This window comes from Hippoglossus hippoglossus, chromosome 14 (genome assembly GCF_009819705.1).
Source record: "Hippoglossus hippoglossus isolate fHipHip1 chromosome 14, fHipHip1.pri, whole genome shotgun sequence".
Lineage (NCBI taxonomy): Eukaryota > Metazoa > Chordata > Actinopteri > Pleuronectiformes > Pleuronectidae > Hippoglossus > Hippoglossus hippoglossus.
Window position 1 is genome coordinate 8,577,950 of NC_047164.1, and position 17,502 is coordinate 8,595,451.

Here is a 17,502-nt window from a genome sequence, read left to right on the forward strand (position 1 = left end):
CTGTGGGTGATGTTCCTGCAGGTTGTACACTGTTTTATGTTTAAGTTTATATAACCAGTGTGATATCCCAATAATAACATGTGCATGCTTTATTTAGTTATAGCTCTAACAGTGTATTTGAATGAAGCAATTTTAAGACAGATATAGGTCAATATCCCCTTTAATATAGAAGTAATAAGAGAAGAGATTAGAAATAATCTAGAAAATAAAAGCATTGCAGTATTACACAAAACTAAGCACATCATGAATCAGAAAACATTATATTTATTATACTGTTCAGTCATTGTTCCATACAGAGCTTATTGTGTGGAGGTTTGAGTAAACACCTGCAAAACAAACACAAATATCATTTTCCTCCACTAAAAAATGTGTCAATCGATCTAGTTGCCATGGGCCAACAAATTACTTTTTACTAAGTTAAATGCCTTCAAATGTTATTTAGTTGAATTAAACACTGCACAAATAATGTATAAAGCCTCACAGTTCACTCCTCAACAGTATACAACGATTATTTGAACTACAACAGAGCCAATACGAACTGAGGGGAACAGGCAAGTTTAAGGAAATTAGGGAAAGGACAAATATAAAAACAAAGGTGTTTGTGTAAAAGGGGAAAATATATGGAATAATTATGATGATGAATTTAAAATGTGTGGCTCACTTTTCATGTTTAAAAAAAGTATAAAAAATATGTTACAAATCGTTGTAATCATAATTATTTGTTTACTTTTGATTTAATCCATTTTAGGGCCTAATAGGGTTGCGAGTTGACTTCTTATGGGTATGAAGGGTAGGCATGATAAGCTAATGCTTCAGCCTACAACTTTTCAGTCTATACATTTTCTATTCTCCTATATTTATTTAAGTTTTTTGTATAACAAATCCTTCATAGGAAATATCTTTTGTGGACTGAAGTAAAGTAAACTGAACTCAACTGAAGTATGAAAATGTGAGGTTACATTTTTTAGTGTAAGCATTGATTTCAATTCAATTCAAACCAGGACCAGTTGTGTAACTGTTGTAGTTAAGCACCGTCAGATTGTTTAGTGTAATGAAAATGAAAATTGTGATACTCATATAGATGTTATTATGGGATAAATGATAAAGGTAGCACCATTAATAATAGTAAAAGTGATAGTAATATGATAATGATAAGAGTACTGCTGATAAAATAATTGAGTAGAAGTAGCCGATCTGAGTCAGACATATAGCTGCTGGCGTGTAAATAATCCTGTTTCACTTTAACTCAATGGACATTGGTCTGTTTGTGTATATTTTCTGTATCATGATAACAATAGGTGATGCAGTTACATGTTGGTAAAAGGTAGAAACACTAGACGTGCATGTCACACATTATACGACGAGACCCTGACAAGCCTGTAACCTGCAGCACAAGGCGTATAATTACTTAGTATTTCGGTACATCATATTACTCACTAAATATCAGGGAGTTATTCAGCTCGGTCTCTGCATATTAATTAGTGACCTTGTACAGTCTCTCACAGGTTGATTGGAATGCAGGCGGAGGAATAACTCACTGTGGGGCCAACGCTGTGCTATTTGCTAATAACACAGCTTTTCTCTATTGGTATCATTTTGTTCATATCGTGAAGTGTTCACGTGTCTTTATTGAAACACAAATACACAGTGCAGTGTGGATCTGTGTGTGCAGACTCTATGTGCATAGTATAGTATGTACATCACATGCCGTACATTTAAAATGCATATTCACTGATGTTTTATGCAACTACACGTGCAAATAACTCCACTGATTAAATGAAGTAGGTCCATTTACAGACTGCATCTGAAACGAGGGTCTCAGTGGTCCGGTGAATTCCAGCTGCCTGTCGTAGGGTTTCTGCCACAGACTGGAAACTCTCCATTCTTTTTGCGTATGAGCCATAACTCAATACCAAACACTCCTCAACCCACTGGAAACCAATGGCTGACAAATACCTGGTCAAAGGTTGTTACAGTTGATGTTTCAAAATTAATTCTACTGGAATCCAAAAACAGGAAACTGTGGTTTGTTATATTCAAATGGGAAAATCCAACTTATGATGTCACTGTAATAATAATAATAATAATAATAATCATAATAAACTGTATTTGTATAGCACCTTTCAAAGTGCTTTACATATATTATAGATTAAAATAAAAACTTGATAAAATGTAATTCAAATAAGAAGATAAACGATTTTAGGAAACATAAGAACATGTTAAAATGACATTTAAAAGAAAATGGTTTAAATTTAAATTTTAAAAAAAGCAGAAAAGCAGAAAAGAAAGAAGTGATAGAAAATGTAAGAGCGCAGGAGTGCAGACAAGTGCAGGATCCAGTTAACGGCTGAAGTAAAGAGAAATTCATTTTGTAATGTTTTTTTTAACATGACTAAAATAATGTGTATAAGAGATGTTATATATGTTATATATGTTATAATAACAGACACAAAGGGGTCATTTTTATACTTACATATTTACACCATGTGCAGGCAGACTTACCACACTCTGAACAGAAACCCAGTGCTATAGCAGATAATGCTGTAGCTGATGATGATGATAAAGCCATTTACAATATGACTATACTGTAATTCTGTAAATGTAAAAAATGATTACGGTAAATGACAAAATAGGTTTTCAACAGATCAGGTTGCACGACCTCACCTAAATGAGACTCACTCTCTGTTGCAGAACATGTTCTAACTGGACTTGATATGACAAGATACTAGTTGGGTCCATCTATCCATTAAAACATAGACCTCGTAGCAATAGACTCCATAAAGATTCTATACTATAGTTTTTCCATTATTGATATCTAAAAACATTTTGTATTTAGTTATTTTTAGAGTTGATCCTCCCTCTCTCCCGTTCCTCTCACTCGCTCTTTATCCTGTGTCTTGGTCGGCCGCGTCAAACCCAGCAACACGTTTGTCACAGAGCCATTTAATGAATAATTAACGCCACAAGGTTATACAAGGCCCTGTTTCTCCGCTCTAGCTCTTCCCTTTGAGCTGCGATCGGGTCCATACGTCCCTCCACAGCTCTCCGACATGATGCCAATTACTTCCGGGCTCCTTGAGGGAAGCGAGAGTGGCTCCAACTGTGCGGCTGCCATGGCATGCTCTACTTTTAACTATTGAACTGATGACTCCTGAAATAATTATTATGTTACCCTTACCCCACTGAGCGAGGGGAAGGAGACTCGCTGCTATGTGATGGCCAGAAAAAAAGGGGGTTGCAGAAAAATCATGTTCAGGGCAAAAGACATTCACCCAGTGAATTAAAAAAATGTATTTTGTCGTCCTATTACTGGAGAGATGAATGAAATGAGAATGTGAAGTGTACATATTGTGAAGACCATGGTTACAGTGTGATATATGTGTGCTATGTGCATTTCTAGGCCACACACACACACACACACACACACACTGACATATGTAATTACACCCAGTTGATCCCATGGTGAGTCGGGTCATTTAGACATACTACCCTTTCTATAAATAAAGCAAATAGCTTTAACCGAGAAGGTTTAAGTACATTTCGATTTTATTACACTTGGTATACAAGAAAAAAAAAAGATAAAGGTATAAATACTTCAAATATGTCTAAACAATAAACTCAAAGCATGAACATTGCCAGATTTTCTTTTTAATGAAGTCTAATATTCTCATAATATACTGATACTGGTGTGATTATGCGCTACACTCTATTCCCCATCAATTCTCATGTGTCTTGGAAGGTAATGAAATCCTAACATTAATATATTTAATCTCCCTGTATTTGTAAATTACACATTAATTGTACAAATTGCAAGTCATCATTCATTTGCAATTTTGGTGCCATTTTGTTTGATTTCCTATAATTTACTGCAGAGAGCAAAGAATAGACAAACACTGGAAAATTCAAAATAAGTCACGTTTCGACTACTGGAGGCACAGACATGGAATGACGTTAGTTGCTGCCTGCTGCGGTTTAGCTGAAATTCTGAATTACTACGCCTATGTCATGTATTTTGGATGAGAACGCCCCCAGCAAGACCGAATGGCTTCCCAATCGTTGTAGCTGCTCTAATGTGACTTATCCACAACTTTACAGCCCAAAGTGAAAAGTTTAATTCTTTTGTTAAGCATTGAAGAAGATTAATGGAGTTAAACAGAGGATGATTGACAAAAGGTTTCCAACAACAGGACGATTAATGTGTCATTCAAGATTTTGTAGAGTTGTGTGGGTCAAAGCCAAAATTTAGCTATGGGTAACAATACTACATAGAGATACAGCTATGTTATACACAGTGTTTCCAGTCTTCTCTTGTCATCCACTAAACCCTGCTCGGCTTATTTAGCATCAGGTGACTTATTTCTTTATTTCCTCTTTGTTTAGGTTTCATATCTCATGATCCCTTCACGTCTTTTTTCCTTTGCCTTGAAAAAACCCCTCCTTTTTCTTAGAGAGCAGAGGAGAGAGACACACTATCATACCCAAAACACACATTTTGTGAAGAATCAAGATGCAGGTTAGGGAATCGACTGAAGGAGTGAAGTGTTTCTTCTCCTATACTGGAGTAGATGGTTCCCAGTAGCACATGGGAGCTGAGAGTGTGGAGTAGAAGAACTGCTGTTTCTATTAAACAGTGGAGAGGAGTGAACTATTTTATATTCTTTTTATATTTCTCACTCCAACAGCGTTTTGATCAACTGAAAGTATGTCTCGCTTAAGCATTGATCCATTCTGTTCCATGAAGTTCTTTGCGTAGTAGCAGTTGCAGAAAAAGCTCCTCCCTTTTTAAATCCTTGCAATCTGCACGTAAAAGAATAAGAAAACTTCAGCATTTCAAAAATCAACTTGTGTAGATATACTGCAATTGCTTTTTTCTGTTCTTGTCTTGGAACACAGCCATTGAACGGAGCCATTAACAAATCGGTGTTTCCTGCTACGACATGCCGCACTGTTTGCTGTGGAAAGGGCCCGAAGGTAAAATTCAATCTGTGGTCTGACTTCCCTTTGAAGTTTGATGAGTTCATAGATGTTACGTGTGCATTTTTGTGTCCTTGCATAATAGTGTGTTCTGACATGTTGAGTTTATTTTTGTATTTACAACGTCGACACCTTTTTCGACGATCTGCTGAGCCAAGAATCAACTCCAATCAATGCAATTCCATTCATTCTTATTCGTACGGCGCCCATTCACAACATTATCCACAGTAATTTCACATAGGGTGGAGGCCTTATTAATATTTTAGAGAGTAACCCAACAGTTACATCAGTGAGCAAACACTTGGGGATAGAGAGAAAAGAAATGGGGGGAAGAGAGGAGAGTTGGGGGGGGGGAGATAAAAGAGAGAGAGAAACCAGGAGTCATTTTTAAATATATGCATTTCTATCAGAAACACACAAATATACTGTATGTACATATGAGTGCATACTTAAAATGTAATGCTCGTACGGCAGTGCATGCATACATATCAAATTCACACCCACTCATGAGTACACACACACACACACACACACACGCACACGCACACGCGCACACACACACGCACACACGCACACACTTCCCCTCAGCTGGACTCTTATGCTTATCGTCCCCTTGCAGTGTTTGTGTTAGTTCATTGAGTTCTGAACCAACTGTTAGTCTGCGGTGCCACGAGAGGGGACAATTAGCCTAATGAAATGCAGGAGCAAATCACACTCAGTGCTGTGCAAACACTTGCTCAGTGAATATTCATGTGCTGTTGGCTTTGCAGATGCATTAAAAGGCGGCGCCGCTTTGCTTGAATACCAATCGTTACATTTCCACCTGAAGCTAACACCATAATCAGCCCCGTTGCTGGTGTTTTGGAGCCCGTCTTCACTCGAACACAGACCACATCTGTTACCGCCTGGGCTCCAGCAACACCTGCAGCTGTTCGACATTTATAAACAGAGGCGCCCGCTCACCTTTTATTTTAATGGATGGAGGAGGAAATGTCAGACCGTGGAGTTCGCCGGATGAACTTCAATCCCCACAAAAGTTGATGATCTTGTTACAGTGCAGCAGCCTCCCGGCGTACATGACACTAGATGCTGTTATCTTGAAAAGAAGGTCGTGAATCAGGGGAGGTTACAGCTCTTAGGGACAATTCACTAAAATGGTTTAGAGCAAACATCATGAAAGGTGAAAAAGAAGTGGCTGCAGGGTTTAATAACATATCACTAAACCCTCTGCCGTGTTCAACCTGTCGCCCTTCATCATTAACACAAGAAAACATGAATACTCCAAATATCTTTTCACCTTACATATGCTCCCTTTGGAAAATAATATCAGGAAGCACAAAAGGAATTTCCATCATTTTGCAGATGACATGCTATAACACCACTTGGACACTTGGGCACGCAGAACAGGAGAGACTGGGCTCAAACCACCAACCCTCTGGTTAGTGGAAGTCCCGCTCTACCTCCCGAGCCAAAGCCACCCAATATACTGTATCTCTATATAGATAAACTATATGAACCTGGATGAATGTAATCAGGTAGACAAAACATGAAGGCCTGGATGAAGGAGTGGATAACCAAAGTTATGTAATTGGCCCTTAACACCAGAAAACATTGGGTTATCTAACCATTTAGTTTTTGTACTCTTCTAGTTGTTGTGTGCGAGAATGTAAAAAAAAACACATCTTGTCTCAAAAGGCTGCTGAAAAACGAGTCCACGTGTCACCTCTCGATTGGACAACTGTAATTCCTTTTTATTTGGACGTCCCAGTAAGTCTGTGAAAAGCCTCATGTTGATCCAAAATGCTGACAGGGACTAGTTAGGCCTCCTTTAAAACCCAGGCCAGAATTTAAAATCCTTCTCCCTACGTACAAAGCCCCTAATGACCAAGCTCCATCATGGCATAAAGAGCTCATAATACCCTATTATCCAAATACAACACATCAGTCTGAGAACTCAGGCTGGTGCTATTCAGAAGTGCAGCCTCTATTATTGATAAAACTATTACACATACAAGTATTATTATTGTTACCATCATTACAGCCAGCGTGACAGTGCTTGAACACAGAATAAACAGTGGAGCTGCTGCTGGTCTCGTTATCCTCTCTCTCTCCCCCCTCTTCTCTTCTGTAAATGAACTAACATTGAAACAAGTCACAGCAGGAAACTTTCAACAGAGTGTCCGATAACTTATGGGCTCCTACCGTGAGGGGAACTAAAATACAACTGTCAAAATACTTCCACTCTTGTGTGTATTAATGCTCATGTCACATTCATTCATGCATGAATCCTTAGAGAGTATCTTTTCTGATTCAGCCGCTGTGCAAAAGACATTTTAAATTTTTTATATGAAAAAAATCCAGGGTAAGTGTCTGTTAAGCCTCTCTGCCTCCAAACCCCACCGCCTGTCTTACTCTACGTATTGATTTCTAGCAGATCAGGAGAGGATCCCATCATTAGCTGCTACTCACCAGTCAGACAGAGCGGACTGTGGCTCAGGCCGGCCAGATGGAGGAGAGATTATCCTCCATTAGATAACGTAATGGGACGGTGGCCTGTGTTCAGAAGAAGTCCAGTAAACTAGTCGGCTATTTCTAAAACAGCCTGAGGATGATAAGGGAGGATTTTTTATCATTAGATGCATTGTTAATACTATTATTATAAGAGAAGGGATGAGAGTAGTAGTTCAATACTTTTGCACAGTCACAAAACTGATGGGATTCCTCAGGGTCCGCTCATGGTAAAGGTACATTATGTGTATTAAGGGTACCTGGGGAACTCAAACAAACGCGAAATTGAAATTTTTACACCGTTTTATGTAAGATGAGCCAAATAAGATGAATAATGTGTAATCAAACAACCGATAAATCCACCACGGCTGGGCCGACTCACACAAACCCACAGATTTCCTGAGAATGAATGACTCGGTGAAGTTTCTAAGAAAAAATAAAGGGCAGGGGGGATGGAGTCATTGCTCTGTTGGAAATGTCAGTTTAATGAACACAGGAGAGATGATACGTAACCTTACTCAACACTGTCATCTGGAGGCACTTGAGTGTAAAGGTTTTTAGGAGGCGATGAATAACAGGAAGCCGAGTCTTCCTGTTTTTAATAAGCCTCTTGTATTGGAGCTGTTTCTGCCAACGGTCCACCAGTTTTTTTTTCTGAACTCATGTTTCTATTGTTGAATCCGTCTTTTCTATTTCTAATCTGCATCCTTGACAAAACTGCAGAATCACTGACTCATCACCTGCTATAAATGGATTGAAATGAACGAGCAGATCAAAAAACCACTCAAGTTTCAGTGATAATACTGAGAAAACATTGTGGTTAAGATGTTGCACAGATATAAAAGCCTGGCAGAATTTGCATATTCAGCATATTCTGAAACAATTTTGGCCTCATGAAAAAATAAAATCCAAAAGGAAGGGCAACATGTGTGAAAACATGTAACCAAGGGTCCTGAGATCTTATTTATTGTCTTTATTTAAAATATTTTAGGTGCACACATCATAGATTTGACTAAAAAAGAGTCAGAGAAAAGTTTATGTTGTTTAAAATGGCTTAAATTTAATTCCCACACTCAACCTATTGCAGGCAAGTCTGTACTATAGGAAATGATTCTCAGGCAAAGATATGATCTGTATTTACACAGGAAGAGACTGTTTGTGTGCTTGTCTGGATCATGGTGATGATACAGTGACTAAAACCACTGAGTTCATCCTGTCCCTGTTATTTTAATGTCTCCTGTATATCAATATTGATTATGTAACTGTACCCAGTTTATTGCTTGTACATGTAATTATTTGAGACGCATCATGTGTTCGATCAAATATCAATAAAAATGCAAAAACAGTTTAAAATAAAATGTTGAAGCGGATCCTGAACTCTAACACAACATCCTGTAATGTTTATCTGTAACGTGAGTTTTACCTTTACTTTTACATGTTAGAGCAATGTTACACACAGGAAATTCACTTCTCACTTCTCACTTCTCATCAGAGGAAAGCAAAGTGAATGCGTTTTAAATGTTTAAGGTGCACAGTAGAGTTCAGGGAATTCTAGGGTTCAGATAGTCTCATGTTGAGTAGGATGAGAATAAGGACGAAGGAAAAGCTGGACATTTTGGAATGAGCTCTCCTCTGTAAGGCTCAGGAGGGAATATGTGCGATGCCCTTGAGGGAACACAGATGCAAGATATTGAAAACCTGACAATCTCAGCAAACTGGCTGGAACCAGACACTGTACATTCGCAGAGGGTGCGTGAATGTCAATATCTGGCTCACTTGTATATACCCTGAATATAAACTGATTCAGAGAACCGCAGAGCTGAGGAGACACAGAGCTACAGAATAATATGCAAGAAGCTGCTCATGACATATACCAGCAATGTTTTATTTAGAGAGAAACCAAATGCATCCCCGTGGAAGTGCGACACTGGACACTTTCATACATAAAAAAAAATAATAATCTGACACTACATATACAAATATAGGTAGATTTTACCGTCTTTTTAACTTGATATACAAAACAGATTATACATGCAGAAGATGCACATATAAACACGTGGCTATGCAAGAGAGTGGCCTTTTGAGACTGAACAGCTCCTGCTAAGGTTTCGCTTGAAATGCAAAGCATCTCCTTGATGTTGAGTTGGCTGGAATAGAAAAAGCACTCAATCTTAATTTTTGAATTATTCATCCCTGCCTAACTGGGTTATCAACCATTTAAGGATCCCTCCCTTTTTCGCAGTTTGTGTATGTTAGTGAAAATGAAAACCCAGAGGGAACTAGAATAAACAGACAATTCTGTTTTTACCATAACATTTTAAAAACTGCCTGAATTGTGGGTTTTACTCTCTCAAGGATCTAGTTGTAGTTTCACTGATCAAGATGACGATATGACAAAATATCCCATGATTTTTTACAAAACTCCTGTCAGTGACATCAACAAGAACCGACCCATAGGTGCTGATTAAAAGGCAACACTCTGCAGAAACGTGACACGGTGGCGTGTATACACAAGTAGAGGATTATCCTACAATGTATTTGTTACAGTATTTTGAGCTTGTAAATGTTGAGCTCTTGTATTTTGTGCCCGGGGAATAAAAAGGAGACGTTATTAACGACGCTGCATATCTGAACAAGCTTTAGTCGGTGGTGCAAACATATCCAGCATAAGAAAACACACTTTTCATGCAAAATTATCTTCCAAATCTAAAAAGCAATAACAATGACGTGGGCTAAAAAGCGTGCAGACTGTTTCCTTTGATCTACCAATCAGCTGTGATAGAATCTCCCCAGGTTGATGGAAACTGGCATTTTGAGTCATACACCCACTTCTTCCTGTGCACATGGGACTTTCTTCTGCCACACAGCGAGCACTGTAGGTCTAGAGGCCAGATAAAATCCATGGTTCAGTCTCAGAGGTTACGCCACTGCTTAGTTATCTGCTCGACCATAGATTGTAACCATTCAACATCACACTGCAGAAAACCTTCAAAGACAACTTTAATGTACACGAGAAGACACGATCGACAGATGACACATCAAAGCATACAAAGCAAGCTGATTTAAGAAATGTAAGGGGTGCAAACTACACAGACACAATATATGTCGGTACATGGACATATTTAGTATCTCTCAAACTATTCGTTCTGAATATATTTTCAATTTTGTTGGGTTTTGAGAATTAGAACGAGTTTTATGTGCAATCTGTACTTCCGTCTTCCTGAAAGGCATCAAAACTGGAATGAATCTCTAGAGAATGCAATAAAATGTTACATGAGAAAAGCAGAGCTGCTGATTATATATCAAAGATCAGGTCGCTGCTGTGATGAGCCCATGGTGAGATTCATGGCTCCTGAGTCCTAGAGAACAGAAGATACTTCTCTATCCTTTCTGGGTGGAGAGGTAGAGAGAGCAGCTGTAATCTTGCACAGAATAGATGTGAATGCTTCCCTTTATCTTGCAGTTGTAGAATTTACTTTCTAGAAATGGTTCACAAAAGCTTGAGCAAAAATCGTTACACATGGCGTTTTCCACTGGCTTCAAATAAACCAGCAGGGTGTGCTGAGGGTTGGTCATCTGTCCGCCTTGGAAACTGAGAACCTTTTCCCATCTGTGCCCAAATTAAACTCTCGGGTTCCCATTGTGTGAAGTACATGATCACTTCCTTCCCCTCCATGTCCTTAAAATCATCGGACTGCAATAGACCCTTTCAGGCCCAACGTGGTGCACGGGAGAGTTATTCTTCACCAGGTTTATTTGACAGCCCTCTCCTTTAAGATGCATGAAGGAAGCAAGGTGGAAAGTAGACGATGGGTGAGATGATACACTCCGGACTGCACATGGTCAAGTTGGAACGCTGTGAGAGGTGGAGGCTCATAAAAGAAAAATAAATCTTGGTGCCATTTCAAACAGCAGCTCCTCTTTTCTGTAATAACACTGTAATTAGCCAACAAATACACTAATTAGACTGACATTACAGAAATTGGAGAGCAGTTATTTTTCAGCTGTTATTCGATGATTTTTCTTTAGAAGACAGAGATGAGCGCAAAGACCCCGTATAAGAGAGCGCAGGGGTAAGCCACCAACAGCTGCTGCCCATCCATGGCCAACGCAGAGATGAAGATCTTTGAGGCCGAGAGGCTGCACCAGCCGATGATTGCCGAAGTTAAGATTATACCCACTAGGCCCCTAGAGAGGAAACAAAGAAGAAGCAGGACGTTATCTTTGGCTACGTCAAAAATTACCTGCAGTAAAGGAGCATTTATAGAATTTTATTGCATGTGGAAGATAAATAAAATATGTGTTTAACTTCAGTTATTAACTTGTGCACTCTCTCCAGTACATAAAAGTTTAGCTTGGTTTTTTACTACTAGACAGTTTCTTGAGTTGTGTCTATACACATAAAATCCCTGGCTTCATTTACAGGTTATATCCACACTGTGTACTCACTGTAAAGAGAGGAGGACTCCGAAGCTGGAGAGGAGGATCATGGGGAGGAGGCAGTATCCCAGCACGCTGGCCACGCAGCCGAAGGAGACGCCCGTCATACTCATAAGGTTGAGTAGGCAGTACATGCCAAGGCAGCCAATTGCGCTGATACCGTATACATAGCCAAACTGGATCTTTCCTGCCTGTGAATGGAAAAAAACAAACATACATGGATGCACCTACATGATGACAGCCGTACAGGTGGGTGTATATATTGTATATGTGCAGCAGTAGAGAATCAAGTATTTAATAAATTACCATTTGCTAATGTTAATCAAATTATTTACCAGGAGGAGTGTTGCTCCAAAGGCCAAACAGAAGACCATGGGGCCCGCGAGGTCCGTCTCATTCATGATGCTGCCGTCCGCTGCTTTCAGCGGATGCAGCACGGTCAGGGTCTTCTGCCAGATGTGGTCAAAGTTGATTCCTAATTCTGAGAGAAAAGCAGACCAATGACACATTAGACACAATGGACATAACTGTAATCAAACATAGTCTGTAGAAGACAATAATTCCACAAAGTTGCTAAATAAACACTAGAGCCTCGCAGTGGTCTCCAAAATACATGATTATTATTATTGTCAGAACCATTTATCCCTTTTGTTACTTTATGGGGAAAACAGCTTTAATTTATTGCTGCCATTATCTCTCTCAATTTTAAATTACTATGCTGTTGGTTGTGTGTAAGTGCACAAAATGTGTTAGTTTATTTCATTATTCAAATTATTATCAACGTTAGTTAATTTTCAGCTTTGAATAAGAAACACGGTAGATAATGTGAATTCTCACTCTTTAGCAGCCGTAGCCACATATGACATTAAAGTTTTATCTTTTATTTAAAAAAATAGCTAAAATAAAAATATATTATCACGGTTTACAAAAACTATAGACAATGAGAAGAACAGTAGTATAAGCAAAGTCAGAGAAACTGTACAAGAGCCACAGAGCTACAAGGAGGTCCGATCCTCCAGGTTGTGGTTCACCTACCTTCTAACAGAGGTGGCTCATCATCAAAGCCGCTACTGTACATTGACTGTGCCGGGGATGGAGTGTAGGTCTGTGCTGGCTGGAAGATTTGTCCTGTGTACGGCTGCTGAGGCTGCATTATCCCTGGGGTAGCGTAGCCCATGGGCTGGGAGTAGTCATACTGACCGTATGGCCTGGAAAACACATAGTAATTAGGCTAAATAACACTCTTTGACAGAAGGACGGACAATTTCTACCTTCAAATTTCCATTTTTCTTCACTATGATGACTCAGTGAGGCAGCGTTAACATTTTAAAAATAGTTTGGTGACATTCAGTTGACAAATCTGCACCTACTCTTATAAAACAATCATCCTTCCACATCCTAAATACAAACTTGGATGGAAGTTTCAAACTCACTTCAACACTTGTTGTTAAATAAAGTGTTAAACACAGGTAAGTAAAAAGTCTTTAGCAGCTAAAACAGCACGTAAATAATGAGAAACTGTGTTGCCCTTGGAGGAGTAAAGAGCTGAGGGAGAATCGAGAAAGGATGACTTCATTTGACTTACTTGTTGTAGGGGTTTTCAGTGTTGCTGTTGCTGTTGCTGTTGCTGTAGCCCTGGTTTTGGTCCTCTACACTGTAGCTTGACTGGTAAAAGTCTGTGTTTAAGTTGTCAAACCCCGACATCTCTCACTCTGGAAGAGACAGGAAAATAACTGGGATCAGCTGGGATAGTTAGTCTGCAGTCAGGTATTCTAATCTCTATAAATATACTACACGTTACACAATCTCTGCCAACCATGTTCCTTTCCTGTTTAAGCAATGACTATCAAATTATTAAAATCCTAAGTGCTGTTCTGTTGAACAATTATGCTTTGTGATAAATTAGGACAAATTGCCTCCAGACACATTCTACATGTTTTCATTGGACTCAGAAACTATATTTTTATGATCAAACCAACATTACAAGAGACAGAATGTGACTTAGTTAACGTTTAGTTATACGCAGAGGATTGGGCCTCAAATAATGTATTTTGTAGTTTTTCTGACAAGAAGAAAGTAAATACAACTCCATCAGCAAACAGAATTGAAATTATATTATCTTCAAGTGGTATTGCACTGTTACTTTTAATTCCATGAACTTCAAAAAGGGGTACAAATTACAAAATATTTGTGGCATGTACAAAGGTTAGAGAACCCTACTAAATAAGTTCTTCACCACAGCCATTTGACACTTTCTGTATCCAGCTATAGACTTTCCACTGACTCTTTGCTGACTCCTTCAATTCCAAAGATAGCTCTAGACTGTCTTGCACACGAACCATTTTTTAAAATCTGTTATCTACATCTTCGGTGTTCGAGTCCTAAGAGCTGCATCTTGTGTTTCATGTCTTTGTTGACCGTGGAACATCTGCATCCAGACTTTGCTGATATTCAGTGGAATCCATTCTTCCCTCTATCCGTGCATCTGCTGCTGGTAGCCACACAAACCTGAAACATTTCATATCCAGCCCTAAGCTTAAACAGATGAGACTGGTGTGTACTGAAGGCTGACTCTGTAGGGTGCCAAAAGACCTAAGCACGTGACACTTAGTATTTACTAATTGTCACCATGTAACAGGGCAATAATACATATCTGAAGACTCGCATCAAAATCAACAAAACATGTTTATTGATCGGAATTTCGTGCGTAGTTTGTCACTGGTGATGAAGCAGCTTTGAGCCTGAAAGCCGGAGCCCAACAAAACCTCCCAGGTTACATTTCTATAAAGTGAAATCACGATGGACATGAAAACAATACCAGGTTTAAACTTACAGACTCACGGGGCGTCACCAAGTGTTTAACTACACTGACATTAAACATGGCTGCATGTTATTATCTTTTATAAAAAAACATTTGATCGTCAACACTTTAAAGTTAACGCAGATTAAAGCGACAACAACCACCACAAACCACTGTCCACCCACTGTTATAAAGACAACGATATCTTATGATTTACAACACAACTAAAGAGGCTAAGTTATGTAGCTCCACACAACACAGGGACATAATCTGGTGTTAGCCGGATATTATTATAAAGTGTGCTAACTATCAGATAACTGGAAGATCGCAGCTAATCAGAGAAAAAACACGAATCTTATCAAAACACTTGATCAGCTGCTAATCTTTGGGTGGCTAACGTACCGTTAACTCTGCTGCTACATGGGGAGCTAATGCTAGCTAAATAACAGCAGTTGCGACCTGGCCTGGGTTTTCTGTCCCTAACGTCAGCGGTGGCTTTAATATTTCACTATCTTTCGTACGAATTATCTTTATCCTTGAGCGATGAACTCAGGACAAACGTCAACAGTTACCTTTGTTGTTGACGAGTCCGTCCCCAGCGCTGCCAACTTGTTTGCGGCTGCTACGTGTCAGGAGCACAAATGTAAATCTTCCGGGATGAGACGTAATGGACCGGAAGCGGCGAGGGACAGTCAGAAACTGCCCTTTGGAGGAAAATGTAGCGCGACCTACAGACCGTCAGTGGTATTACACAATAGTCATCGACTGAGTGCAGAAAATGAACAAAAACACAAACTTGCTCTTTCTGTGATGACACAAAGAAATTCTGGAAGGACCTCTGTGAGTTTTATATTGATCATATTTTTAAAGAATTTTGGGAAAATTTGGTATTTGGGTTTGTTAACCCCCCCCCAGAAAAGTGTTTCTTCATATTAAATGTGATTTTTGTGCGGCAAAAACTTCTCATCCATAATAGCAAATATAACAATAACAGATCCTGTTTTATTATTTTTTCTGAAAGACGTTGAACAATACGTAAACCTGTTTAAAAAAAAAACTTTGAAAACTTTGAAAATCTTTAAATTCTACAGGATATTTACATGATTCATATGTATATTGTACAACACCCCCGGCTTGTTTGGTTGTATGGTGGTTTATGTTATTGTATACAACCCCAGGTATACTTGTTTCTTATTCTGAATTGTAGAGTTAATTGCCTCTCAAAACTGTGATTGTTCGTGTGAGTAGTTGTTTATTTCTATACCTCAGCCCTGAGATATGCTGGTGACGTGTCATACATGGATGGAAGGATGAGTGGCAGGTCTGTGGACAGACCTTGTTGATGAGAGGTCAGAGGACAATGATCAGACTGGTTGGAGCAAACACATCTCCATTCTTACAACTGTGATGAGCATCTCAGAGTAGACATCATGTCCAACCTTGAACTTTCCACTCATATCTGAAAAAAAAAAATGTGATGCAAAGTAAAATATGGTAATGATACAAAATTTATTCAAAATACCAACCGAGCACTGAAAGGTCACTTGTACCCATTTAGAGAAACATTAGCAATAGATTCTTTATATAATGATTAATAAACAAACTAAACTTGGGGGGAAAAACTCTGAATTTCTAAAGAGAAATGGTAAGACATCTGAAACTACTTTGCCCATCAGAGGTAGGTATGAGACCCTTGTGGGTTCTGAGTCATCGTCTGAGAAAACCAGTGTCTGATGGTAACAGAGACAGAGGGTAGAAGATAATTTAACAGGACAAGTGCGGCGCTCCAGGCAAGAACAAAGGTAGTCTCTTTCATCAGGAGGCAGAGGAGCACATCGATCACTCGGCCCGTGCGGGAGAGCTGCGCCACTACCAAATACCGCAGGCGGATCCATCCTCACTGATGATGACAGATAATGTAAAATAATTGGCTGATGACCTCTGCTGAGAGGAAACAGGGACGGGAGGGGACGACGGGCTGAGACATCATCAGGGATGTTGACGTGACCGATAATGAATGGCACACTACAAACGAGGGACAGAAATTAAGACAAATTGTCCATCCCCTCTACAGTACAGGAGGGATACGAATACAAAATGACCAACTATTATCTTGGACTTTTACTCTGCATTTACTAAAATTTGATTATTTCTGCCTCTTTGCTGAAACTGAAACATCTCTGTTATCTATTATAATAAACTGTTTGAATTTCAGCCATAGATTAAATGCCAGTGTTAAGAGAAACTAAATTACACAGACTTGGCTCTAATCCTAGCCCGGAGTTATAAAGGGACTTTGCCCTCTTGAGGATAATTTTCTTGCCAGGAAACTTTGTTACCATCACATATGTTGTGTTCCCTGTTGAAGACTATGCTGCCTACTGGATCCAAGACTTTATGTTGAATCACATATTCCAAGATTGTTCTATTAAAGGAGACATACTATGGTCATTTTCAGGTTCGTAATTTTAATTTGGGCTATTGATTAAAAAGGTTTACCTGCTCTAATGTTCAGAAAAGTCTATTGCTCCTCTTTTCAGCCTCTGTCTGAAATGCTTGGTTTTAGCTCCTGTCTCTTTAAGGCCTCAGGTCTGCTCTGATTGGCCATCTGGCCCTCTCTGATACGAGTGGTCAATTTCTTCCAGTGCATTGACGTGTGTAGGAAATGTCGGCCTCCACTCTTGCTTACCTGGCTTCTGGAGGGGGCGTGCCAGACTAGATGAATGGCGTGCATTATGCAAATACGGGCAATTATGTCACATGACATCACAATGATTAGA

General features: G+C 39.2%; 1 protein-coding gene across 2 annotated transcripts; it reads right to left on the reverse strand.

Moving 5' to 3' along the window:
- Window positions 1-9,346: 9,346 nt before the first annotated feature.
- Window positions 9,347-15,402, reverse strand: yipf5 (Yip1 domain family, member 5). 2 transcript variants are annotated; one of them, XM_034606919.1, is made up of 6 exons: window positions 15,295-15,402; window positions 13,508-13,634; window positions 12,958-13,130; window positions 12,258-12,403; window positions 11,932-12,113; window positions 9,347-11,670 (listed from the first exon to the last, which is right to left on the reverse strand). In XM_034606919.1, the coding sequence occupies exons 2-6, from the start codon at window positions 13,624-13,626 to the stop codon at window positions 11,508-11,510; spliced, it is 783 nt and encodes a 260-aa protein (XP_034462810.1). In that variant the 5' UTR covers window positions 13,627-13,634; window positions 15,295-15,402; the 3' UTR covers window positions 9,347-11,507. The 2 variants fall into 2 exon arrangements, with proteins under 2 accessions (XP_034462810.1, XP_034462811.1); XM_034606920.1 differs by lacking the exon at window positions 15,295-15,402 and adding an exon at window positions 14,795-14,812 and having other exon boundaries at window positions 11,379-11,670.
- Between the last annotated feature and the right edge of the window lie 2,100 nt (window positions 15,403-17,502).